The 27,522-nt window shown below is 43.9% G+C and overlaps 1 protein-coding gene across 5 annotated transcripts; it reads right to left on the bottom strand.

The window, feature by feature from the left end:
* Positions 1 to 1,006: 1,006 nt before the first annotated feature.
* On the bottom strand, positions 1,007 to 25,875 carry INAVA (innate immunity activator). Of its 5 annotated transcripts, none has more exons than XM_074308727.1 (10): positions 25,728 to 25,875; positions 17,980 to 18,123; positions 16,993 to 17,117; positions 16,680 to 16,796; positions 14,756 to 14,981; positions 9,693 to 9,746; positions 7,776 to 7,989; positions 7,279 to 7,452; positions 5,224 to 5,902; positions 1,007 to 3,212 (listed from the first exon to the last, which is right to left on the bottom strand). In XM_074308727.1, exons 2-10 carry the CDS (start codon positions 18,041 to 18,043, stop codon positions 3,129 to 3,131), a joined length of 1,737 nt encoding a protein of 578 aa, XP_074164828.1. In that variant the 5' UTR covers positions 18,044 to 18,123; positions 25,728 to 25,875; the 3' UTR covers positions 1,007 to 3,128. The 5 variants fall into 5 exon arrangements, with proteins under 5 accessions (XP_074164828.1, XP_074164833.1, XP_074164831.1 ...); XM_074308732.1 differs by lacking the exon at positions 25,728 to 25,875 and adding an exon at positions 23,527 to 23,663; XM_074308730.1 differs by lacking the exon at positions 17,980 to 18,123 and having other exon boundaries at positions 25,728 to 25,748.
* Positions 25,876 to 27,522: the final 1,647 nt, after the last annotated feature.

The following is a 27,522-nucleotide window of genomic DNA, read 5'->3' as shown; positions in this document are numbered from 1 at the left end:
TTAACATATTTTAACATGTTAAATATCTAGGGGAGGAGGGGAAAATTTGGAACACAAAACTATGCAAGAGTCAATTAATGTTGAAAAATTATCCGTTCATGTGTTTTGGAAATAAAAAGCTTTAGTTTAAAAACCTGGGTTTCATACTTTATTCCAGGGACTCACACCTCTTCCGTGGACCTGATCTCTTGCCTCTGAAGCAAGAAGGTGGTGCAGTGTTTGAAGACCTGAGTTCAAATGTAGCCTCGGGCACTAGCTGAGATCTGAGTAAATCACTTCACAAATACTGCCTCTGTTTCCCCAACTGTAAAATGGGAATAACATCACCTATCTCCCAGGGCTGTTGTGAGGATTGAAGAAAATAATCACAAAGTGCTTAGCACAATGTCTATTAATGTGAGCAATGATTAATACTGTTATGTGTGTGGTTAACTAGAGGCTTCTGGAGAAGTTTTCAAATGAGCCTGGGTGCTCCAGTCTGCTTTTCTTCCTGGGTCTGTCCCCATTCAGGAGGGATCCGTTGGGCCACTCTGCAGTTTGGAGGGACCTTCTCAGCCCCTTCTTACTTCCATCCTCAGGGAAACATTTCCTTGAAAGGACTTGGGTCTGTAGATATGTGGAGGGCAGCAAGGATATTATGCAGACTGAAAATGGAATGCCAGGCCTCTGGTAGTCCCCCCACATAGAGCAGACACGTCTGGCAGACAAAGTTCAAGACCACATGGGATCAGTTGAATCAGCCAGCAGCTCTCAGACAGCACTATGTCCAGTCCTCTCCATTACCAGGCTCATGAGGAGGCTTTATCCTCGTGCCCTACCTCCATATCAAGGTCACACATTTCTCTGAGGGACCATCTCCCAAAGCATGAGTGTCCCTGGGGGACTGTACACACACTGTGTGGAGAGAACTATTTCTCTCTTAAGGAATGGTAGTGAGGGGATTGTGTCTTTGTAAAATATAACCAAAAAACACTTTTAAAAAAAAACCCAACTTTGAGAAAAATAAGAATGGTCAAAATTATTTTATTCCACTTTATTGTGTCCCCTTATCCCCTATTGCCCAAGAACTGTTTTCTACTAGATTACACCTCTCTCCCTCTCTCTTTCTCACCACACACACACACCCACCCTGGTAGGGGACCAACAGGGAAGGGAATAGGAAGGAGGATGGTAGGAGGTCTCCAACAATCTCAGCCTAGAATATCAACCACTAGTTAATTTTAAGGACACAAAAATTTCTTTGGATGACGACCATGTGAGACCTAATATGGTTATACCTGTGTGCCAGCCAACAATCCAGCCAGGATCTACAGGCTTCCTCAATGAGATGGGACAGAAATGGGGGTGGAAGTGGAGAAGAGATTTAGCAGGCAGGAAAGATGGACTGCCAGTGGCCAAGGACACACCAGTGGGCTTAATGAGTCCAATTTTGTGCCTATCAGAAAAAGAGAAAGAAACCCAAAGATCTATCCATCCCCACTTACTTCTCTGGAATGGGAATCTAACCAGCTGGAGAAAGGCCAGTGGCTTTCCCTCAGCCTGGGAGAAAACAATCTTCAGAGTGTTAGAGCTTGACACCCCTTATCCCCACAATTTCAGCTACGACCATCACAAAGAGTACATTTTATTAAGGAGAATTTGACACTACTCCCCATACAGTTCCGACCCCACAGCTGGAGAAAGGGGTCATTTTATGATGCCATCAGGGGCTGCGCAGAAACCATGAAGTTAACAGAGAAAGACTTCTGTGGTAGGGAGATCCCTGGGCCCTGGCTGGCTCAGCTTTGGGAGCTACTGGGGAGGAAACATTTCAGGGTGAGGAGAAGAAAATACATTAGGGTGATTAAAAAAAAGAAATGAGGAGGTTGAGTGATCTCTGGTTGTGGGGAAAAGATGAAGTTTAGAAAAAAAGTTAAAGCTGATTATCAGAACCAGTCTTGAGAAGTAGGGAAGGAACAAGAGTTGGCATATAAATCATGGAATTATAGAGCCCATCCTTCCCCTTCCCTTGGGTCTCCTTATGGGACCCTTAATGCAATTAGGTAAAAACCCTTTCTTTTCTTGTGAGACCCTGATGTCCTTCTTCAATCTAATATCCAAGTCCTGAGGCCTTTAAATCCTTAGCTTAACCTAGTGGGAAGCACTGGTTCCTGGTTGGTACTAGGTATAAAGCATTCCTCTCTGTGATTTCCTTCCTAGCTCTCATGTCCTAGAACAGGTTCCACAGATTGCTCTGTTTGAGCAGGGGATGTAAACAGGTTTATTTACCCTCACTCCTCATGGGGGTTGTACAATTAACACAGATTTCCCTAAGTCATCCTCCACCAAGAGCCAGTGTGGTTAACAAAACTTTCCCTTCTCAATGAACAGGTCCAAATGCAGTGCCCTGAAACCCAAGCAGAATATGAGACCTTACAGCTTGGGGAAGGTAACGTTGCTGAACTCTACGGTGGAAGGTGGAAACAGGAAGTGGGAAGCTGAGTCTGGAGAGATCACTTGCCAAATCAGTCACATTTTGTTCTTTTCCTTTCCTTCCAGATTAAGTGACAAGAAATTGCTCTTCTACATGGATCTGTGGGCTACGAATCCATTAGTTGGGCTGTGCATCACAGAGCACATTACTAAGAGAGAGAAAGCAAAAAAAAAAAAAAAAAAAATAGCCCACCCCATCAGGATGATGGGCCCAGGGTAGAGACATGGGGATTTGGAGTCACTTGTAACCTTCTCCCCACCATGGATTTTAGAGATGTCTGATCTCTAACAGAGAGAGTCATGGACATTATTGGCTTCTATTGACGCCCTCTGAAACAACCTTAGCATAGGGGGCTTCCTTGTGATTGAGACAGAAAAACATTAACAGACGGTCAGACAGGATAAAACAGAACATAATAAAATTTTTGAGAATAACACAGAAGTATAAAATTTCAGGCCAGGCTTCCTAGACCAAAATCAGAGGAAGTCTGAGAAGACGTCTTGCTCATCGACCTGCAATGAGTGTAGGGAAGTAGGGAGAGGTGCCAGGGTGGGCTTAGGGGTACAGGCTGAAGCCTATTCCAGTCAGCCCACGTCAGTCCAAGGTGCCCTTGGGGTAGTAGCACTCCATAATCATGAGAGGGGGAGCCACAGTATTATACTTGGCTGATGATTTCTCCATTCTCTGGTACATAGACTTGCATAGGAGTTCCTTCAGATGTCCTCTTCAGTACATGCATCTGCCAAGGTTGGAGGGGAAAAATGAAGTCAATGAGTAATTGTGTCAGTAGAAATCTCATGCCACAGTCCCCTGCTGTTCTACCTTCAGTCCTTAATTACATCCAAGCCTAAAGCCCAACCAGCTGTGGATTATATACCTTCTCTTCTAGGTTTCTATCTGGCAAAGTTCCATCTCTATTACCTCTGTGTCTTTCCTCAGATTGCCCTCAATATTCCCCATACCTTCAATGTTCTTCAACCTTACTTCTAGCTCTTTTTTAGTTTCTGTTTAAGAGCCACCTCCTATAAGAGGCTCTTTCTGAATCCCCCTCTCCACTTGTTAGTACCTTTGTGCAAATACTTCATATTTATTATGGATACGTCTTATACATGCTTATTTGTGTGCATGATGTTGTCACCCTCAGTCTTAGCCCAGTCTCAAATGAAGGTCACTTGATTATAGGGACTATCTTGTCTTTTCTGGTACATGCTTAATGAATGACAGTTAATTTGAACATCAGAGAAATGACCTCTCTGAAAGAGTTCTGTGTTTTTCTCATGGTAGAGCTGTGGGGAGGAGGAGAAACATATAGCAGTGAAGATAGTGAATGAAGGAATAAAAAGTATTTACTCTGCCCTAACAAATTATACAATGGCAGGGGGAAAATCATACTTCCCACAAATGGTCACCATACTCTCACTAGAAGTTCTCTAATGAGGAGAATTTCACTAGCTCCTAAGGCTTCTAGACAACTTATACTGTTAGAAAGTTTTTCTTTGCATTGATCTGTCTCTGAAAATTTTACCTAGACAGCAATCATGTCCTATCCCTCACCCCGAGTCTCCTCTTCTCCAAGCTAATCATCCCCAATTCCTTCATTTGATCTTCTTGTAGCATGAGGTTTCAGTCCTTATACCATTCTAAGTAACTTTGTCTGGAAATTTTCAGGTTACAACTCTTCCTTCCCCTCCCTCTTTCTACAGGTTTACTCCCCAGGCCTGGAACTTCCTTGGCCAAGGTGAGATGGGCTAGGTGAGGGCCAAGAACAGGTCCAAACTAGCACTCAGGGAGAACATGTCAGCTGGGAAGGTGCGGCTTGGGCCCCAGGCCAAGAGAGCCAGTAGGGCGCCAGCTGCAACTCAAATGGTTTGTGGGTGGGGAAGCAACTTGCTGCAGAGGACCTCAAGATCCAAACACACATCTGAGTTTATAGCTTAGGGGCTCCCTTCCCTACGGCAAGGGGAAGAGGGGACAGGGAAAACAAAGGATTTGTGTTTGAGGGTATGAATACATATGAATGACTTCAAAGAGGAAGTGTTCCCTCCCTCTCCCAGCCCCATTTCAGATAGGAAATAGGAGACACAAAGAAAAAGGACAAGTCATGTCAGGCTAGAGAATAAATGGGGAAGAGGTCCTTTAGAGGCAGCTTTTCCTAGTCACTGGTCCTAAAGTCTCCCTTTATTATCCCAGTTTAGTGTCCCTTGAGTCCTTGGAGGGATAAGCAAGCAAGAAAATGATTCAGCTGTGGAGCTGTCTTTTGTCAGATTCAACTCTGGATCTGACTAATGTCTATTTCCTGGAGCCTGCTAGGTCAGGAGGTAGATGGGTTAAGTTCTCAGAGCAACCTAAAGAAATGTTGAAGATTTGGTCAACTCTCAATTATCTGTATGTGACTCATTCACTTTGTGGGTCACCACCTAATGCTGCCAAACTGGCATGTGCTCAAGAATTGTAGGATAAGCATCTTACCAACAGGGCAAGATAAATGTAACGCTAAGGTAAGTCTAAGGGGCACTGTATAAGCCTTAGAGAGATGACATTAGGGTCATTGTCTGCTTAGAACTACACATATCTCTACTATGGGTGAAGACAAATTGAGACTTAGCTGTATTTTCATTTTTCCTCAGACTGGACTTGCCCACATTATCTACTGTTTTACTATCCCAGGGCATGGCTTTCCTTGGGTAGGCAAGCATTGGATTTAATTGAAGTCCCCTATTGCACTCCCATCTTCCCAAAGACAGCCATACCTGTGTTCTCCCCATGACTCTCCCAAAACTCTCTCTGCTCGGAGGGAGGCTCCTCATGCGAAAGGCTCCCTGCCGGTCTAGTGAATGCGGACGGGCATTCCGTAACCGTGCCCTCTCATGCCACCACTTGAGTTCTTCTGACACAGCTGCCTTGCTGAGTCCCCGGCCCGCAGGGCTGTCCTTCAAGGACGGTGTCCTCACAATCCGGCTGTGAGAAGGTACTAGTCGCTGGTAGCGCAGAAATGTTCCATCTTCATCATAGATGGCACCAGGTCCCAGGCGACAAAGTTCCCATCCAGCGGGCACTTGTTGCCTATCAGCCACCATTACATACCTTTCTGCTGGGAAATATCCAGATGGGAGCAGCAACTTAGGGCAATAAGCCGCCAGCTCACGTCCATCAGCAGAGACCCAGGCTCTCCGAGAGCAAAGCTGATCAGATGGGGACATGGGCCGCAAGAAGATGTCTGGGCTGCTACTGCCTGGAGATGTGGCATGAGAAATGCTGGAGACATCAGAGCTGCTATCTTCAGAGCCAGAGTGATAGGCAGGATGGGGCAGGGGATGTTTTGCTGAAGGGAAGCAAGAGTCAGGTACAGTCACTGTATAGTGTGTGGGACGCCTACGAGGGATAGCACTTCTGCCCCGGCCTTCTGGGCACACTCGGAAGGAATCTACCCTGCAGGGAGAGAGAGACATCAACTTAGCCCTAGATCTCAGAAACAGGTAAGGAACAAAGTAAGAGCAAGTTAGAAACATTAATTTTGGGGAAGAGATGGAAAGGGCCATTGTTAAAGGAAGTAAGTCTTCTCTATTTTCTTCTGTACCCCACTTCCCAAAAATTTAAGAATCACCTTTGAATATTCCTTCAGCCTAATCTTCATATCCAAAGGCACTAATTCTATGTTTCCTCTTTCCTTAAGGTTTTTAAGATCCTTTTCTTGACTTCCATTACCACCCTCCTCCCCCAGTTCAATCCCTCATCATTTCTTGCCTAGATTATTACAAAGGCCTCCTAATTGATCTCCCATCTGCTCTTCCCACAGCTGATAAAACTCGTGCATGAGAATAGTCTATATTACTCCTCAGCTCAAAAATCTTTGTGTCTTTTTTGTCTCCGGGATAAAATGAAAACTCAGCCTGACATTTCAAGGGTCTCTACAGTCTGGCTTTAATTAACCAATCAACCAAACAACAACCACATACTTATTAAGTGCTTACTAAATATGCCAGGTATCTTGGGGTATGAAAAGACAAAAATAATTCCTGCCCTCAGGGAAATTGCATTCATGTGGTAGAGACAATAAAGAAGACAAATCTACTTTAATAGCTTCATTCTTTTACACTTGTGTTTTAGCCAAAGAGAACTTAGTTCTTTTTAAAATTCTGCCCTCTCACCTTTGTGTTTTCCTATAAACCAGCCTCCACTTCTGAAATACAATTCCTCTGATATCCCTACCTTTTGTAAATGTTGCCTTCCTTCAAGATCCAGCTCAGTTACGAAGCCCCTCCTCTACAAAGCTTTCCCTGATTTCCCCACCAGCTGAAAGTTTTCTCTCCCCACTCAGATTTCCTTGCATCACTTTGTCCAGGCCCTTCTTTTGCCTTTATCACACTCTGCCTTGGAGCAGTTAATATCCATGACTTAATCCTCTTTTAGAAAGTAAGTAAATATTAAGGACCTCCTGTGCTCTAAAGATTTCCAGTACCTAGTACAATGTCTGGCACTTAGCAGGCATTTAATAAATGTATGGTTAATTGAATTGTGCCCAGAGATGCAGATGGACCACCCATGTCAAGAATCTGTACAGACAATACCCATGATCCCAAGGCTCTAAAGCCCCACTGCCTTCCAGTCTCTCATCTAAGAATATTCAGAGGCATCAATGCATGGAAAGGTGAAAAATACCTGGACTCGTGATCAGGGAGAACTGGATTTGAATCCTGCCTCAGATCCCTCCTATCTGTGTGACTATGAGCAAGTCACTGAAGCTTTCAAAACTTCAATCCCAAAAGAGCCATATAAATGAGAGCCCAATTCCCAGGACTCATTACCTTAAAGACTGGGATTGCCCCCGTCTTCCCTGAATCTCTGGAGTAGCAGGGGCACTTGCCCGGCCTTGAACTTGTCCAGGAATGTTTCGGAGTGGGACTACATGATATGTGGGTGCTTCCAGCACCCAGGGACTGATGGAGCTTGGCCCGTCTTGGGGTGTCGTGGCTGGGCTGCTGCAGAGAGAGGAGAAGGTTAAGGGAAAGAATTTTCCCATGAGCTTTTTTTTTTTTTTTTGGGGGGGGGGGTAGTTCTTCTTTCAGGAGTGCAGGTTTGAGTTTGAAGTGGAAAGGGTAGAGTGGAAAAAAGCAAAAATATACTTGCACTCATTAGGTGGTATATTGTTACTTTTAGTGAAAAGGTCAAAAGAGCTGTCATACTGATCAAATTGAGGCTGAAGTCATCCCTTCCTTTCCCCCTTTTGTTTGTCCTTAACTCCACCCCCTTTCCCAACACATGACACCAATCACTGGACCTCCAATTCCCTTGTTGTTTATACCTGGATTCGCTATCAAGGTCTGAGGGGGATTTCTTGGGTTTCTCATAGGGATGGTCCAAACTAGTTTCCTTCCAGGGGCTATTCTGGATTGGAGAGCGCTCTGGACCCCCAATCTCAGGCCCTGCTGGCTTCAGCCCTTCAAGCCGCTGGGGTGGGAGGGCCCTGGTAGGCGGTGCCGGGGACTCTGGAACAGGTTTTGGCAACTGGGCTTCTTCTGCAAATGAAGATAGACAGTAAGGGAGGCTGGTGGGAGAACCAGCCCAACAGGAACAGAGCAACTTGTTCTATGCCTCTGCTCTCCTCCCATGACCAACGCACCCGACTGCCCCAGGGACTCTGCTCTGGCCACAGACCTCAATGAATGGCCCTAGATCCCACAAGTCACTAAGCCAGCTTCCCTCAGAGAAGCCCTCCCAGAAGAACCCAGCCCATTCTTCCACTCAGAGTGCATTTCTGTGCCCAAAGCACCAGCGCTACACTTCCAGTTATTATCTTTCTATTGACATATTTTCCCAATGTATGCTGAGTGGCCTCAGGAGGCTCTGTACCTTCCCCTGAAGGATTCCTAAGCCCCCTCAATTCCAGGCTGGCAAGCAAAGGGTGCCTCATTAGTACAGTTTGTCTTTTCCTATCACTGCCCAGCTGTATTAATGAGCCAGAAAAGTTATATTCAGCTCTCTTTAGTAGAAAGGGGCCAGATTTTGAGCAGCAGAGTCCTCTGTGATTCTGGCTGCTTTACTGTGGGAAAATACCCAGAAAGCATTTCTCCGCCCCCCCTTCTGACCTAAAGATGAAACTCTTCACAGTTTCTGTCACTTCCCTGCCCTCCAGGGTCTCCTAGCTGACAAGTCTGGAATTTATCTCCCTATGCTCCTCACTAGGGTCATCTGGCTCCCAGGCCTAGGAACTCCTGGGCTTAAGCTGACTCAGTTCTTGACCACCATTCCTCAGCATTTGTTGTGAAAAGCTGGAACTTGGCACAGGCAAATGGACCATTCATCCCCTCCTAGGCCTGTGTCCAGCCAAGAGATGGGTTTCTCCACTAAGGGCCAGTCTGAGAAGCCCAACTTTAATTCAACAAACATTTTAATGTACAAAGCCAAGAAATACCAAGATGGGGGAAAAAAGAGATTTCTGCCCTTAGGGTACTTCAAGTCTAATTATTGATGATATGAGTACAAATATGTACTGTACAAAGCAGAATGTGGTAGGTAAAAGGGAAAATTTAAAGGCAGTGAAATCACTCTGAGCGAATTAAAATTCCTGCATTTAGCCTCTCTGCTCTGCCTAGGACATTTTATCTAAAATGTCTCAGCATCTTGCTCAGGCTGAAAGTTTAAGTCTGTTCCCAAAGCTGAACAGCACAGAACTTTTAGCCTGCTCTAACCTAGGGCAGTCTGACTGCCTGGTGGTCTCCTCCATTGATGGAGGGCTCACCATTATGGTGTCAGACACACTGAGAACACCTCATCGGCACCTTAGAACTTCTCCATCTCAGCCGCAGCCTCCCTCAGGAGCAGGAACGCTAGGTGGCCCAGCAACTAGAGTCAGGAAGACTCATCTTTTAGACTCATTTATTAGCTGTATGATCTTGAACAAGTCACTTATCCGTTTACCTCAGTTCTTCACCTGTAAAATGCCCTGGAGCAAAACCACTCTAGTGTCTTTGCCAGGAAAACCCCAAATGGGGTCACAGAGAGCTAGACACAACTGAAGGGACTAAACAACAAAACCTACCATGCCCAGAAATTTTAAACATCTCTACTTGATAGAAGCTGTCAATGGAGGTCTTTGCTAGACTTCTCAATGAACCCCCTGAAGCTGTGAGGAGACAGGAGTTCCTGAGCTATGGAAAACTATGCTCCCTGGTCCCTCTCCCCCACCCCCCTCCCCCCATTTCCCAACAGCCTCACTTACCTTCTTCTAATAGTACTGCGTCAGACAAGGAGCTGTCATCAGAAGTGCTCAGCTCTGCAGGAAAAAGAAAATGGGGTTGGGAATGGGGCAGATGAGGTCAGGCACAGGGAAGTTTGGGATTTGGAGCCTGGCAGACTTCCATCCTGTACCTCCAGGCCATCACTTTTGGTACTTACAAAAATGCTGACTATGTGCTAAGCACTATCTACTACTAGATAAGGGCAGTGCTGCCCAGTGGAAAGAGCCCTGAATCTTGAGCCCCTTATTGCATAGGCATTTGTGGGAAATGAACAGTGGATTCCACATTTTTAAAATAAAGGTGTTTAGAGGGAATTAAAAAAAAAAAAAAAAGAAAAACCCAGAACCAAAAAAAAAAACCCAAAACAAAACCAACCCAAAACCCTGTTATTTCTGTACTTCTTTGAGCTTGTAAAATGCTCCCTCCTCAGGATAAAGACTCCAAGAAGATATGCAAACATTTTTACAGATGGGGTAAACTTGGGCTCTGAAAAGGTAATAAATGATTTGTCCACTACAATCAAAAGGTCCCTTCACACATTCTAAATCTCGGGATCCTCAGGGCCCTTCCCATCTGAATCCAACAAAGCCTGAGCTCTAGGAAATCTACTTGCAAGGCCCCTGCGGTGATCCCAGCTAATTATGCAGGACTGATATAATTATGTTTCCAAAATGAAATGCTTGCACTATAATGAGGCTCTTTCTTAGCTTCAAAGAACTTCCAGCTATTAACTTCTTATTAATTTCTCTCCTTCCTCTTTCCTGAAAAAGCAAGTTAGAGGAGCTCAGCAGACACTGTTCTGCAGAAGAGTTCCTCCATCTAACTCTCTGAAGGTACAAAAGGGCTTCCTTGGGATTAGAATACCAAGACCCCATATTTGGAGGCCAAGAATGGAGCTGGATCAACATGAGGAATATGGAAATATATTTAGAAGAATTGCACATGTTTAACTTATATTGTTTGCTGTCTAGGGGAAGTGGGAAGAAGAAAAATTTGGAACACAAGGTTTTACAAAGTTGAATGTTGAAAATTTATCTATGAATATATTTGAAAAAATAAAATACTATTAAAAAAAGAATGGGGCTGAAAATTGAAAAGTAGAGGAAAATATTACAGAATTTAGAACTGGCAAAACTTGGAGATCATCATTTGGTCCTGTCTCCTCATTTTACTACAGATAAAGAATCTGATTTACTAATTATAACTATTAGTATACATATATATATATAACTGTTTAAGGTTTTCATATTATCTCATTTCATTTTCAAAATAATCCTATGAGGTAGGTGTTCTTATCATCCCCATTTTGTAAATAAGGACACAGGAACAGACAGAGGCTAAATGATTATATAATTAAATAAATTAGGCAAGATTAAAACTCAGGTTTTCATAATTCCAAATCCAACATTACAGCATCTTCCCTTTAAAAGAGGCTAAGTGACTCACCAAGATGGCACAGCTAGTCAGGTCCAGAATCAGAGTCGGAGGGTTAGAGTTATAGCTCCAAATCAAGTGTACTTTCCACTACTATGCAGCTTAACTCAACTAACATTTTAAAAATGCTAACTAGTATCATTTAATAAATGCTAACTATGTGCTTCACACTATTCTAGTATTGGGCATAGGAAGTCTAAAAAAAAAAAAAAACAATTGCTGTCTTCAGGGAATTTATATTTTCTTGAGGGGTTGAGGTGTTAAAGACCATGCCTAAGTGTGGAGAGGCAGGTCAATTCTCGAAAAGCCCCCACAACTATGAATCATAACACCCCTGAAGGAATTGCAAATTAATCTTTACTGACACAGATGTTACTTGTAGATTGGGAATAAAATAAATTGGAAGCAAGAGAGAAGAGAAGAGAGGTCAGAGAACAACTGCTTCTCAGTCTCCTTGTATCATTATCATCTTCTCTCCATGAAGGGACCTATTCTGCTGGTCAGAATTAGATCCCCAGCAGCCACTAGCAGGTTGCTTTCATAAAAGTGGGGTGAGAAGCTACTATAACCAATACACAGATAAGTACATACAAAGTAATAATATTTGTAAAGAGGTTAGCCTAGTGCCAGGAACAATGTGGGTTTTATAGAATTAGTAATAATAGTAACAAGTTTTATAGAAATTAGTAATAGTAGCAGTTAGAACTGCTACTGAATCTCTGAAAGGTTCACAAATGATTGCCCATCATAAATCATAATAACAAGGTTGGCAATGTTAGCTGCTATTGTTATTAATTTTAGGAGGGAGAAAACAATGACCTCTAAGAAAATCAGGAAAACAGATAAAAGATGGCACCTGAGCTAGAATCTGAGTAGCCAGGACTACTTCAAAGAGAGGCAGAGGTGAGGGCCAAGTGCAATTGCAAGCACAGGTTCCAATCACGTAGATAGAATGTCCAGAGGTGAAGAGTATGACCTATCTACACTCCCTCGGCCACACTTGCACTCCATGCAATATTCTCCAAACTAAACTATGCCGGTCCTTGGGTGATTCCAGGCACCGAGCCAGCAACTGGCTTTTCAAGGGGGAGATAAGTTCCTAGGAATGACAGATAATATCTTTCCTTATAGCTTTGCTGGGTTTTTATCACCTGCTTCCTCACAAAGAGTGACTGGCACCCCAAAGCTTCCACTGCCCCGCTATACAATTGTAGGTATGCTATTCTCACTCTCATTATCTTCAACTTCCTCCTCTATGAAACAAGGAAATGGATAAGGTGGTCTCTGAAGTCAGTCCCAGTTCAAACATGTCATGATTCTATAATTTGAAAATATTGGCTTTAGCCAAACCCTGGGCCTTGCCCTTCCTCTTCAATCCAGGAACACTGATCTTTGGACTACAAACAAGACATTCCATATCTCAGTTAAGGGCATTCTTTCTGACTGTCCCTCATGTCTGGAAAACTTTCTCCAACTTTGCCTACTAATCTCCCTGGCTTTCTTTAAGTCTCAATTAAAATCTCACCATCTAGAGAAGTCTTCTCCTAGCCCTCTTACTTCCAGTGCTTTCCTTCTCTTAATTATCTCCTATTTATCCTGTGGGCAGCTAGGTGGCACAGTAACTTAAGAGTCAAGAGGACCTGAATTCAAATCTGATGTCAGACACTTACTACCTGTGTGAAGCTGGACAAATCACTTAGCCCTATCGTGTCAGTCTCCTAACCTGTAAAATGAGCTGGAGAAGGAAATGGCAAAGCACTCTACAATCTTTGACAAAAAGACATCAAATAGTGTCACAAAGGGCGGAATATGATTGAAAAACAACTGAGCAAACAGAAAAAATTGTTATACTTGTTTGTCTCATGATTATAAATAATCTCCTTGAAGGCAGGGATTGGCTTTTTCCTTCTTTTTGTATCTCCAGCACTTAGAACAGTCTCTGACACATAGTAGATGCTTAATGTTTACTGAATGAATGAAGATCTGGCTATTTGGCCCTAAAGCACCACTCTAGTAGCACTTTTATAACCTGGGCCACTTCAAGTGGAGTTGTTCTTGTTTTCACTTTTCAACTCCTAAAGTTAACTTGAGAATAATCTGGTAACTGTCCTTCAACTTTCAATAGACATTTCCTGGGAAGGCATATGAAGGGAAACAGTGGGCAAAAGATGCAGCTACCTCTTTGCAGGGTGGCAGACTAATGTAGCCAGGGCCCAGGAACAGCCTAAGATGTCTTATATCTTCATAAGAGATTACCGTTCTTCCAGAAAAAGGAGAATTAGGCTATAAAAGGTATAAAAGAAGGAAAGCCTTTTTGGCCAATCCCAGCTCCATCACTACTTGTACTCTACTTTGCTTCAATTTATTAATTCTTAGGATAGAGAGCTCCCAAGCCTAATTAATACTAAGTGGTGTTTTATGAAGCCGAATGGAGGAAGAGGAACTTCCTATATTCTAGAAGGCTAAAGACTAGGTTCACTCGATGGAGGAAATAGGTGAAATGAGAGAAAAAGGTTATGGTTGGACAACTGGCTTTGAGAGAATATCCAAGCAAATTTAACAATGGAATCTTCTTGGTGATCTATCTGGGGTACCATCAATTTGCTGTATGTTCTAAACACATATAATAGCAGTGCCCACTCTGGTCTTTGCTGTTAGAGTTAAGTAACTGGAAAAAAAAAAAAAAATTCACTCTCTTGATCAGAAAAGCGTCAGAAAATCAAAAGTTGAAGGAGAGTCATAAGAATGTTCACATTATATCCTTCTGAAGGAATAGTGTCCCCACTCCCTATAATAGTGGGTTTTACATAGCAGGGTTAATAATCCAGTTAGTCCTGGCTAGTCCACAGGTAGTAACACAGGAAGTCCTGCCTAGTCCATAAATAGCAACCCACAGAGTCCTGACTAGTCCATAAGTAACAATCCAGACAGTCCTGACTAGTCCATAAGTAGCAACCAGATAATCCTGACTAGTCCATAAGTAACAACCCAGGCAGTTCTAGCTAGTCCACAGGTAGCAACCCAGGCAGTCCTGACTAGTCCATAAGTAACAACCAGATAGTCCTGACTAGTCCATAAGTAGCAACCCAGATAGTCCTGCCTAGTCCATAGGTAGTAACCCAGACAGCCCTGACTAGTGTGACTAGTCCATAAGTAGCAACCCAGGCAGTCCTGACTAGTCCATAGGTAGCAACCCAGGCAATCCTGGCTAATCCATAGGTAGTAACCCAGGCAGCCTTACGTCCACAGGAGTAACCCAGACAGTCCTGACTAGTCCATAAATAGCAACCCAGACAGTCCTGCCTAGTCCATAAATAGCAACCCAGACAGTCCTGACTAGTCCATAGGTAGCCAACTCAGGCAGTCCTGGCTAGTCCATTGGTAGTAACCCAGGCAGCCTTACATCCACAGGAGTAACCCAGAAAGTCCTGACTAGTCCATAAGAAGCAACCCAGACAGTCCTGACTAGTCCTGAGGTAGTAACTCAGGCAGCTCTGACTAGTCTATCCCAAGGATGACCCAGATGAAAGACTCAGGTCCAGCCCTCTCAGCTGAGATCCAAGGTCACAGAAGGGGTGGGGTGCTCCCTGCCAAGGCCAGGGCTACTCACCTCCCCTGAGCATGGTGGCAGGAGAAAGGGGTGTACACCCACTACTCAGCCTACGCTCATGGAGGCTGTGTTCTAGCTCCCGGAGCTTCTTCTCCTCTTGAAGCACGGCATGTTTCCTCCGCCTTCGGATCTGTTTAGTGAGGTTCTCCTCTTTGTAGAGGCGCCGGGCTGCCTCTGCAATCTGCAGCTGCAATGCCAGCTCCTGTTCCAGGCTGCTCAGAGGATCCTGGGCACAAACACATAGGTAAGAGTAGTAGAGACCACAAGAGGGCTAAATGACAACCAGTCCCACTAAAGAGTGGTGATTATGTCTCCATTAGTTTGGGAGCTCCCTGTGGATGGATATTATATCATAGAATCCCAGATTTAGAATTATAAAAAACCTGGAGATCACTGTGCTTAGGACAACTGCCTCACAATGAAACCCAGAGAAATCATTCAGTTAGAACATAGCTGAAAAAAGATTTGAAATCAGGTATTCCTGACTCCCAGGCCAGTACCCTATATCCACTATGCCCTAATTCCTCTCATCAGATTTGGAGATCTTTGTGAGCACCAATTATGTTTCCTCTCTTAAGCTTCCACTTCTTTGAAATATAGAAAGTATGTTTCATTCAAGAGCATGTCCTGGACATGGTGCTCTTGGATCATGGGGAAAATCCAACTTTAAGCTAGAGAAGAAATCATCCTTCCCTTTTCACACCCCAGAAAGGAAGGAGAGAGGATCAAAGTTTCCACAGATGTAGGGCAAAGGGAGGGGTGGGTGGCTTCCAAGACTGAACTAGAAGCACCTCCTTGAGCAAGAAGAGCCGGCACCAAAAGCCACCTATCAGACACACGTGGCAATGGGCAGTCTCAATTAGCAGGCCAGAGGGTGTTGTCCCAACTTCCCAGACAGCCTGCCTAAGTGGAGCACTTTCTCTCTTGACTTTGTCGGGTCAGAGACAGTAAGCCTGGGGTGGCTGCCAGTGGGAACCTGCTACAGTCTGTTCCCAAAGCATTCAAGGATATCAAGGGCCTAATCCTGGGCTTTGAGCTTCCTGGTTAGCTTCCCAAGCCACGAGCTCTTCCCAATGTAGTTAGTATTCAGCCTCAGAACTTTCACTCTCCACTATTTTCTAAACCTTTTCTTATCCTTGAACTACAGCACAAAGCATTATTCCCTGCTAAAACATCTACTATATCTAAATCCTAATTACTTCCCCTTCTCCCTTTTGCTATCAAACTCTTGTCTTGGATCTGGTTCTATTGCCTATTTCTCTCTTTCCTTTTGACTGGGTTTTTACATGCCCCAGACTAAAATTGTGCATAGTGAAAGGAAAAGAGGAATATACAAAAATCCAGAAATAATACACCAGGGTAATAAGGTAATTAGAAATATAAATAAAGACATCTAACCAGTCCCAGACTGAATGGCACCAAAGCTTTCAGAATTTCCCCAACCCACTGTTGGCCCTGATGCTCTCTAGGCTGGAAGGTTTTTATTTCCCTGTAGGCCCCCTGGAGGAAAAAGCTTCCATAATGTCCTGGGCATGTGGAATTAAGCCTGCTCTCCAATCCCGAATTGTTTTCTGCCAATTAGGAAGTCTCCTGATTGAATGATGGGCTTTTGTTTTTCATCCCTATTACTCCATAATCACTTAGCCAACTAGATAAGTAAGGGAAGTATGTTTCCTGATCAAGGGAACACAAGGAAATGCAATAAGCACAGTGTTCCTATCTCAAAATTCACCTTGGCCAAAGCTCATGTATTTCCTTCAAGGGCCAAGGTCCATCATCCTTGCTTTCTCCCACTCATCCAAGAAAGAGAAGGCCACAACAAGGAGCCTCCAGGACTTTCTGCTCACTAGGGAAGGTAACAAATGCCTCATGCCCTTGATTATCTATCTCTGAAGATCAGCCCTTCATGTGTCACTCTTCTCACCTCTCTTCTCAAGGTCTGTTCATCCAGTTTGTAAGCTGCTCCAATCCTCCGCCGAACTTTAGGGGCCTTTTCTCCTGGTTTGAGGGGATACTCCTGTGGCAGTGTGCCTGTCAGCTCCTAAAGGAGATGATGTTCGGTCAAAGCCCACTATGTACCTCGACCTATTCCTTCCTCCCCTCGGTGGTCTCTCCCAGTTCCTTTCCTCCAAACTCTCCACCCTCCCCACTCCCCCAGCATCTCAGGAGAGACTGGGCACCCTAAGGCTTTCACTCCTCAAGGGAAAGGGAGAGAGAGAGAGAGAGAGAGCACTCACTGCTTCTCGAAGACAGAGTTTCTTTAATTCCTCCAGACATAACTCCAGATGTTCTTCCAGGGCTTTCTGCTGCTTCCGCATTGCATGAGTCAGCTCCTTCATTGGGGAAATTGGGCTGTCAGGACCTAGGTGGAAAGAGCAACACATAATCCACAATCATACTTCAGCTGAAGGGAGGAAAGAAAAAGTAAGACCATTTTGGCCTCTGCTGGACATCCACCTGACCTCTCCTCAGAGAGACCACATACACCATTCACTCATATACACCACACACCTGGCCTGAGGTTATAAGTCTCTTGTGTCCGAGCTACGCAAAGGGGGAAGGAGTAGGGACAGCCTGGTCCAAGAAACTACAGGAGGCAGATGAGCCCAGGAAAACCTCCCTGAGAATCTCACACTTCTCTCCTCTGCCCCTTCCCTTCCTCTTAGCAAGGAAGAACAGTAATGGAAAGAATCCTAAATTTAATCAGAATATGAATTCAAATCCCAGTTTTGTAACTTAGAACCTGATGATCCTTGGCAAGCCATGTATCTCCCCAGCCCTGCCTAAAACCAGGAGGGTGGATGAGAACCCCAGCCAGCTCTAACTGATCCTATAATCAGCGCAGCCTGATACCAACCACGTGGTTCCCCCATCTACCCTGCTCCTTTTTAGAGGTTACAAAATACCACCAAACCAAGCACAAGGGGCAAGTACAAGCCAAGATGTAGAGCTATAAACTCACAGAATTCCTGGGAGCTGGTGATGTCCCATCAAGACACCAAGAGGTATTGAGAGCTCAAAAAGTCCATTTCCCTGTTCCTAATTGGAACAGTTTCAAAACTCCAGGCCAGTGCTCCTCGAGTAAATAGAGATCCCTTCTGTTTTAATTCCTTCCCCCACACTTATCTCTCCAACCAGAGACTGAATCTCCTCCATTCCAGCCATGAGGAAGGAGGATTCGGGCGGCCTATTCCTGGGGAGGGATTTCCCCAAAAGCCACTCACCAGACTGCAGGATGATGCCGCTGTCTGTGTCGCTGATCTCACCCTTGCTCTCCATGGTGGACATCCGGGGGGCGGGGGAGACAGAGTGGAGGAGGGGAACACAGCTCCCAGCCAGGGACTTTAGGTGGCTTGGAGTTTCCCTGGCTTGGGAAAGAACAAAGAGGCCATGTCTGGACTCACCTGGGCCTGCCTAAGGGGCCAGGACCCTTTTTCCAAGCAGAAACTAATTAACAGCAGGATGCTGGGGAGGGGGGGGGTTAGGGTGAGAGGGAGGAGGAAAGGGGAAAGAAAGGAGATTTAACCCCATGAGTGCCAAAATAAACTTTCTTTGCTCTGAAAGCTCTGTTCTCAAACTGATAGCAATCTCTCAGAAGAGAGACAAGAGAAAGTAGTCTGGCATATTAACAAATGAGCTCATGATTCTTTGTATAGAATGAGAAATTTTTTTTTTGGTGGGGGGCCATGGTCAATGTGAAAATTTGTTTTTTTTTCAGGTGGAGAAGATTGATTTTTTTCTTCCCATCTCCCAATTTAATTTTTAATATTTTAAAAAACCTAATTACATTTACTCCCTCTAAAATGATGTCCTATTTTCCCTAGGATGCTTGACTCTAGTCTAATGTATTCATTTTAGTCTATGTTCTGGGGTCAAACCCTAGTGATAGATAGTAGAATTTCCATATCTAAGAGTAAAATGGTCCTTTCTTACTATGCTAGAATTGAGCAATATAAACCTTAGGATTTCCAAGTTGGGGGGGGGGGTCCTGAGAGGGCACCAAGTCCAAAATTTGCCCCCCAAAGAAGTCCCCCCTAACATACACACTGAGAGAAAACATCCAGTCTTTATTATTTGAAGATGACATGAAGGGAAATTCTCTGCATCCATGAGTAGCCCCCATTCCTCGCATATTAATTAGTCAACAAATATGTATTAAGAGCCTACTACATGCAATGCACTCTGCTACTGCAGATAACCAAAAAAGAAAAAAAAAAAAAAAAAAGCCAAAACCAATCCCAGCCCTCAAGGAATTCACATTCTAATGGGAGAGAATATGCAAGAAATCTTGCTCATTAGCACAGAGAGGGACCAGGAAAGATTTCCTGCACAGAGAAGCAGGAGGATGAAGTGAAAAGGGAGAAAATGTCAGGCAATCTAAGATCAGCAGTGAGAAGATAGAGGAACAGTAAGAAGGTCAGAGTTGTTTGACTGTTGGATGCATGAAGGGAAATCAAGTGAAAAAAGGCTTCCATCTCCAACTGCCCTTCATAAGCCATGCTGTCTCCTCCAATGCTTCCACATTCCCCTGTCCCTCCAAACTGGTACTTAAGGGGATGCTCGCACTAGCCACACCTAACCCCCTTTCCATGGGGGGGACTTGTTGGAACGGGCAGAGGATCCTTCAGAGAAACAGATATATGGCTGCTAAGCTTGAGCACTGCCTTGGTTTCTTTTCCACATGAGTGGAGAGAAAGGTCAATGCAACAAACTTTTGGGAAGATGCCACAGGGAACTTGAGCAAGACCAGAATATGGTGCCCGATGTTGCCAAGGTCATAGCTTAAGGTCCCTGAGCCTCTGTTCTCTGACCTTTGTTCTTTTAAAATTCAATGAAAAATTGTAAGACTGAAATAGCTACCCCCCATTCCTTGATAAGGTAGGTCTCACTCTGGCTTGGAGAAGCCCAATTGTACCCCCCTCCTCCCCAGAGTCTTAGGGAAACATGGGGTAAAAGAAAAGAATGGGACCCTTTCGGAAACAACCATAGGGTTGTTGATCTACAAGGGAAGGAAGCCTTAGTAGATCACTTTGTACAGTGCCTAGAGCATAAGAGGTGTTTAATAAATGCTTGTGGCCTTGATTTCTATACCATGTCGGTACTCACAAAGCACTTTCCTCACCACAACTTTGAGAGGTAAGGAATATAAACCCACTCCTGAACCCATTTTACAGATGAGGAAGGAATCCTCTGAGAGGTTATGACTGGCCCTCGGTCTTGGGTTAGTTAAGTGTCAAAACCAAGATTTAAATCTAGGTCTCTTTTGTCTTTCCATCCCATTGTTATTTTCATTATATCTCATAGAATGAATTGAAAGAAACCTTAAAGTCCAGCTTCTTAAATTGTAGGTCAGGACCCTATATGAGGTATAACAATGTGGAGATCATGAAATTATGATTATCAGTAAATGTTTGATTTATATACACACATACACATACATACATACATTTTCTCCATGTATATGTCCAAGGTCATGTAAAATTTTCTCAGGCAAAAAGAGGTCACAAATGGAAAAAGTTTAAGAAGCCCTGCTTTAAAGAATTTTTAATCCAAAACGCTCATTTCACAGGTGAGGAAAGTGAGATCCAAATAAAGGACAGAGATTTGCTTGCCTACAGTAAAGAGAGAAGACCAAGTCTCCTAAAGCCTTTTGTCAGCTGGGCACAAAAGAAAATTGTAGGTTTTAGAGGTGGAAAGGTTCTACTCCAATCTCTTCATAAGGAAACTGAGGCTGAGAAGAAAAGGGACCATCTTGCCAATTCTGCATGTGATATTGGACAAGGTCACACAAATTAATAAGCAGAGCTGGCATTATGGTCCCTTTTCTTCCCCCCCCCTTTTTTTTTAATCCTCAAGAGAGAGCCTTCTGTTGAGTCCATCTTAAGAACCAAGATTCCCCAGAAACAGTTTTCCTTTTATTTGTTGTGACCCCACTTTGGGATTCCAGATCCCTCAGGTATCACGAGAATATTCCACAAGTCTGTCAGTCAATGTGTTAGGGTCCAGTTGCCCACCAATCTCCATGAAGCCCTAGAGGGTTCAGTTTTGAATGAGGCTGCCTGAAGCAAGGGGAGTAGAGCTCTTCTAAGACTGGATCCTGAGCCCAGACACCTCCTTATTGAGTCAGCATCATTGCACAAGAGTCCAAAAGCCCAGTTTCTGTCTGGCTCTTATCCTGCCTCCTCTGGGCACTAGGGGCTGTAGGGTGGAGAAGGGCCCGCCCCCTCCTGCTTTCAGCAGAGTAGGTCTTAGGCAAGCTGGTAAACAAGCCAGCAGGGAGAGAAGGTGTGAGGGAGAGGAGGGAGCAGTCAGTCATTCTGAGTCTCTAGACTAGACTTTTAACCAAGACTAGAAACAGGAGCAATAATATGGAAAGGGCACAATCCATCCAACCATGGGCAAACCCAAACAGCCCCAAAGGGTAGACTAGAGTACCAAAAGTGTGCAATGGGTGGTGGCCACAGCAAGTGAGTACATAAGATATCAGTAAAGAGGTTTATGTAGGGCCTATGTAAGCAAAAGGCAGCCAGCTTATATACTAACTATCTTAGATTTCCTTGTTTGTCAGGAACTAGGTGATTGGGAAGAAACTCACTCCTTTCCAGCCCTTCGAAGATATTCATCTCCATTTTTAGTCTGATAACCATGGATCAATCAAATGCCTATGGATAAATCTCAAGAGTTGGAATCGAACTCATCTAATTTTGCACATGGGGAAATTTGAGACCCAGGAAGAATAAATCACTTTGTGAATATCAGTCAACTAATCCACACAGTGCTATGTGCTAATCACTGTGCTGGGCTCTAGAGATACAAAGGAAAAAAAAAAAAAAATTCCTGCCCAAGTTTCATGAAATGACATCCTCAGCTCTAAGTCTAGTGCCCTTCCCACTGTATTCCATGCATATGGAGCCTAGTTGGGGTATGCTCCCATTCTCACCAGTAGCTCACCAGCTTTTCTGCCTTCCCCTGGACACCATTCTCCCTCCCCAAATCTTCTATGAGCCTCCTGCCACCCTAATTCCAAGAGAGCAGTACTAGGTCAGAGGTGGGCCATTAGTCATGTACCCCACCTACCTACCTTCCTCAAGGTTTTTGATTTTGGAAAGGAAAGAAGAGATGAAGAAGAAACAGGAGGAGGAGGCACAGTAATTAGTAATCATCACTAATTAATTACACACTTCCAACTCAGCACTCCTGAGGACACCTAAGCTGTGATTCCACTCTCTTGTCTCCTTCCCACCAACTTTTCCCTTCCTCGGAGCCAAGGGAGGGTTGGTGATAGAAATGATAGAACAGAACCAAGATGTCCTATTCCCAGGCCACATAACCATGCACTTCTCAACTCCCCAACCATGTGTCCAGCTCCTCATGACCCAGTTTCTCCTGTTCCTTTTGTCTCATACATCCTTGGATATTGCAGGTGATTAAAGAAAACTCTGGATTGTAGATATTTGTCCAAACCCGATACCCAGGTCCACAGCACCACACTGTACATGGTGCAGTGGAACAAGCTCCTATTGAGGTAGGACTTAGGAATCTAGAACTAGAGTTCTTGACATCTCACTTATCTGTTGGACTCAGTTATCTCATTTGTAAAATAAGGGAGTCGGTCTGGATGGTCTTTTTCACCTCTAACATTAAATTGTGTTCACTCATCAATTAAACAATTAGCACACACTTAAGAAGCACTTAAGAGTCAGGCACGATTCTAAACTTGAAGAAGGCAAAGAAAGGGGTAAAAGATGTTCTTTAACCTTTGCTATATTCTGAAGGTGGCACGTGGTGGTCTACCTAGGGCCTATTGCTTTTTCTTCAACAGTCACAAGGCAAAAGGGAACATGGAAAGTATTTCAGTCTCTTGTTTACATAGCAAATCGGTACAAAGTTCAAGTTTCAAAGGACTTCAAATTATATGAAAACACTTCCTTCAATTCTCATCTGAAGGGAAAGTATTTGGAGGTGTATATATATATAATATATATATATGTGTGTGTGTGTATATCCTAGACTGAGAGTGGGAAAAAGGAAAATAAATAACTAAATGTTAAAGGAGTTTGTGTCATTTGGAGGATGGTGGAAAAGAAAACACAAAGCTCTAAATGATCAATAGGAAGATTATCTCCACCTTTCACCAGTTGGCTCTTAATCCGTTTCCAGACAATAGCCACTAAATACCTGCCACAGTCTTCTCCTAGCTAGTTCCTTTTGTAGCCTAGATCATCTCAAAATAGGAGCGACCTTCTAGGAAAATCCCATTGAATGATACCAAATTATTAGGTGACTTATTCCCCCCTCCCCCAAAATTCTTGAGTCCCTTCCCAAATCTCCTCAGTCTCCAGCTCCTTCCATTGTTTGCTGAGTACTTTCTGCTGAGATAGAAACAGTTCATCTGGCTGTAGGATGTTGCCTGATATAAATGTGACAGTGAAGAGGAAAAAGGAAGGAAGGAAAACACTCTTAAAGTTGGGGGCTTTCTTCCGGGTCCCCACCCTCCCATCTCCTTATTCCCCTCTCTCAGATTCCTCAAAATCCTTGTCCATTTGTCTTTCCCTACTCCCAACTTCTTACCTGGAAAGAGAGAAATTTTACCTTCTCACCTGGGAAAATTGAGATAGGGGATACAACAGGGATCAAATCTAGATGGCTCACCTTTCATTGGGCCCGCCACGCCAATGTCCTGTGTGCTCTTTGCCTCACTCACTGCCACATTACTTCTACTAAGTTCTTCCCACCCAGAAAAACCACCTCTGTCTAGCCCCTGCCCTTACCTGCTTCTGATGCCTTGACCCAGGAACTAGGGAAGAAAACTAGCTTCTTCCCGATGAAACACAAGTTCAGGGAATAAAGGGAGTTTGAGTGCTGCTTCTCCCAAGCTAAAGGCTTGCCAGTCGGTTCCTGCTCTGACTCCCCTCCTCTCCTTTTCCCTCCCCTCCCCTCCCCTCCCCACCCCTTCCCTCCTTCCCGCCCTGCTAGGCTGGGCTAGGAGAACCAGGTTACTTACTTGTTATGACTTGAGTCAGAGGGGAGGAGCAGGTGAGCAACTCCTTCCCTGAGCTAATCCTGTAGCAGCTCGGTTCCTAGGGCCTCTGGACTTCCGGGGAAGGGGGATGGGGGGGGGGAGACAGGACTCATCAGTAAGGGAGCCCCCAAGCAGAAAGCAGCAGGGCTTTTTACCCCCAGGTGGCCCATGGGGCCTGATTTTCCTAGATCAGTCTATTGTTCTCAATCTAGACTGTTTGCCTTTTTGGAAACTGGACCGTGAAGTTCCCAGAGTGGAGTGGATGGGGAAAGCTCATTTTTGAATAAGTGAGCAGGAGGTTCGAAAAAAGAAAGGGATTTTTTTTCTCCTTACCCTAAGAAGATCGAGCTAATAATAATAGTAATAACACCTAACATGTACATAGCATTTTAAGATTTGTAAAAGCACTTGAAACACATTGTCAAATTTCATCCATAAATCCTGACTGAGTCACATAATCAAAAGCAAGGCCAGGAACCCAGAAATTCCCCATGGGATAAAACTAGCAAGAATTGGCATAAATTGCGATGAGGAAATTGAGGCCTGATTAAGAGAAACTTTCTAACAATTAGAGCTTTGAAAAATATGAGATGAGCTGCCTCTCTAGAAGTCAAGTGTTGTAGTGGGGAGACTTTTTCAGGTATGCATTATTAGTCTAGATGACATCTGAGTCCCTTCCAACTGAGAAATTCTGTGATTCTGAATTCTGGCCCCCACTTCTATGGAGGTTCTCTGGAGCCAGACATTTTCCTTCTCTCCTTATTGCAAAAACCACTCTTTAGGACAGTAAGACCATATGTTTATCCTTTAAGAGAAATCCCAATTCTTCCAAGATTGACTCATTAAATAAGAGGGGGCCAATGAGTATCAATCCCTGGGGATAAGGGTTCCTTCCACTCACTGATCTTTCTCTCTCTCTCCCACACACACACACACCCATGCACAAAACATATGGGCATTCACACCCCAGCCAAATCTATTTGGGATCCTACTCATTTCCTTTCTAGATGAGGGAAAAGCCAGACTCTCAAAAAATCCCTCCCTACTCTACTCACTCCTTTCTGACTCCAAGAAACAGATGTATATACCCTATATAACCTACAAGTCAGAGGTGAAAGCTGGGAAAAATACATTTACCCTATCTATCTAGACATTGAAAGACATTTAAGATCACTGAATGACTTCCCATTAAGATGAAAGGAACCCTTCAGATCATCTCACTTAACCCAATGCTTAGAACACACTTGGTACTACATAAATGCTTATTTCATTCCTTCACCACCTCAAAAACCACTACCTTCTGAATTCTGGGATTCAAGGTCCTTAATAATGTGGTTCTGATCTATCTCCTCAGCCTTGGCGAATACCACTCCCGTACATACATACTCAATGATCCTGCCAAACTGGACCAGTATTTATTACACTTGCCAACTCTCTTATCTAAGTGGTTTTTATTGTCTTCACACCTGGAACAGACTACTCCTCCACATCTCTCTCAGTTTAATATTTCTTTTTCTTGATATTCCAACCCAGCTGTTTCATTCTCCATGAACTCTTTCTTAACCACCTTCCTAATACCCAAAAATAATGTCCACCTCCCCAAATTTCTCCTAAGTTTGCCCGGATTTCCCTTTGTACTTATCTCACTGTCCTTCGAACCAATTATATGCTTCCCTGATCCCCACTTCCCACCTCCATTAGACTATAAGATGTTTGAGGGTAGGATCACTATTTTAACTAATCTATGTATCCCTATTACTCCCAGTGCCCAATACAGTGTTAGACTCATGATAAAAGTTGACTGACTAGGAATGATTGGTTTTGGGGTGTTTTTTTTTAATCTCTGGTACCTAGAACAGCACCTAAGAGGTCTAAACCGAGGCTTTCATTAGTCAGGGATCACCCAGTGGATACCAACAACTATTCTGTAATTTAGTCTTCAGGAGTTACCTGAGTCACTGAGAGAAGTGACCAGCTTATGGGCCTACATCTTCTTGACTCCAAAATTTCTTCATGGTGTAGCAGGGTGTGAGATTTTGGGAGGATATGTCAGGATGTGAATCCTGCCTCTGATACTTGCTATGAAATGCTTCATTCAACTCTCTGAACTCCTTTCCTCATAATGAGATGGGGATCACAATGCTCACACTAACTACCTCACAGGGGTTGTTGTGGTAAAGTATTTTGTTTGTCTTAAAGCACTGGAAGAGCATGAGTTGTAGGATTACAAAGAGTCGGATCCCTCCATTTAACAGAAAAAGAAAAAGATCAGACATAGAATATTTTAGAGGGAACATCAGTGATTCCCCTGAATTTTTTCAACCTGTAATTTCCCAACCCCTGAGACTCCCCAAAGCTTCCTAAACTCCAAAATTTTAAATGGAAAAAAATCCCAGACTACTAAATAGACTTTGGTAGCTGAGTTTTGAATGTTGTCCCTAGGCCCACCCCCAACTCAGCTTTTCCCCAAACCCCTTTCTCCCCTCCCCTCCTTTATTTGGTTCCTAAAGGCTGATCTCCCTTCCCCCCTCCCCTTTCCATACACCTAGCCGGCTCACTCACATTCCTTACCCACACCCTCTCTCCAAACAATATCCTCCCCGAGGCTCTTCCAGCTGACCACCAGATCCTTCCCTCCCCAGCTGACCTCAGGGTTGCAGCTGAGGGGCCCAGGAAGGGAAAAATCCCCCTTTCCCCCTACCTCCTCTCACTGGGAGCCTGAATAGAATAGTCATCTTTAGAGGCATGTATCCCCAAGAAGTGGGGAAATAAATGCACCTTCTTCTCCAAATTAACTTGGAAGACCAGCCAACCCACACCTATAGGCTTGAACTAGGAAAATGGATTAGGAATCATCAGAATTTCCCACACTTCTAGAATGTAATAAATGATCCACCAAGGGGAGCAAGGGTGTACCTTCTACCACGTTAGATGCTAAAAACCTGGTTCTCAGTGAACCCCTAGAATTCGATCAACCTAAATGGATGCTCTCTACTCTCCTCTTTCCCAGCACTTCCTCCATCTTTTGGGGGAAATTAGAGAATATCAATTTGCTAAGGAGGATGTGTTGGGGAAAGAGAAGGGAGTTGAAAAGAAAAGGGGGTGTGAAAACCAACCTTGATAAGAGGAACTCTGAGCAGATTAGAGAAATTTCGAGGGCCCCTTGGGGCAATTTAACCCACAATTAAGCAAAGGATAATGTCTCCCAGACACTGGATTTGCTAAGCAATCTAGATTTTCCTAACTCAACCCTCCTTTTGTGTATTTCTCCCAAGTTGTTAAGTGATTCAAAGGTCTCATGGATTTCACCTACTCAAAAAAAAAAAAAAAAAAAAAAAAAAAAAAGGAAAAATACCACAAAAGTTGCCACAATCTAGAGGATTAGGATTAGCTGGTCTAGTGGACCGTAAATGGAGTGAGGGCAGGGAGCCTGTCATTCTTTATACCACCAAAAGCATTTAAGCAGAGTAATGTATATTTCATTCACTTCTTCATTCATTCATTCATAGGAACAAGAAGACCAAGTAAGGGCCAGAAAAAAAAAAAAAAAAAAAAAAAGAATTTATGGTAATCAATTCACTCTTCTGTCCCCCTCCCTCAATTCCACCACCTCAAAAATCAGGGCAGTCTACCTCGGAAAGTGTGTACGTAGGAATGTGCGTGCGCAGAAAGAATTACCCAAAGTCTGAGGCGAGAAAACAACAGGGATGCTTGCTTAGAATGTGCACTGCTCGGACCTCGCTCC

Source organism: Sminthopsis crassicaudata, chromosome 4 (assembly GCF_048593235.1).
Source record: "Sminthopsis crassicaudata isolate SCR6 chromosome 4, ASM4859323v1, whole genome shotgun sequence".
Classification (NCBI taxonomy): domain Eukaryota; kingdom Metazoa; phylum Chordata; class Mammalia; order Dasyuromorphia; family Dasyuridae; genus Sminthopsis; species Sminthopsis crassicaudata.
This window is presented reverse-complemented; position numbering and strand designations above follow the sequence as displayed.

Coding starts and splice junctions, on each gene's coding strand:
- INAVA (XM_074308727.1), bottom strand. CDS start 18,043: ATGTCCACCATGGAGAGCAAGGGTGAGATCAGCGACACAGACAGCGGC. Junction 17,118..17,979: donor CGGCATCATCCTGCAGTCTG/GTGAGTGGCTTT, acceptor CTTTCCACCTAG/GTCCTGACAGCCCAATTTCC. Junction 7,990..9,692: donor CGCAGTACTATTAGAAGAAG/GTAAGTGAGGCT, acceptor CTTCATTTGCAG/AAGAAGCCCAGTTGCCAAAA.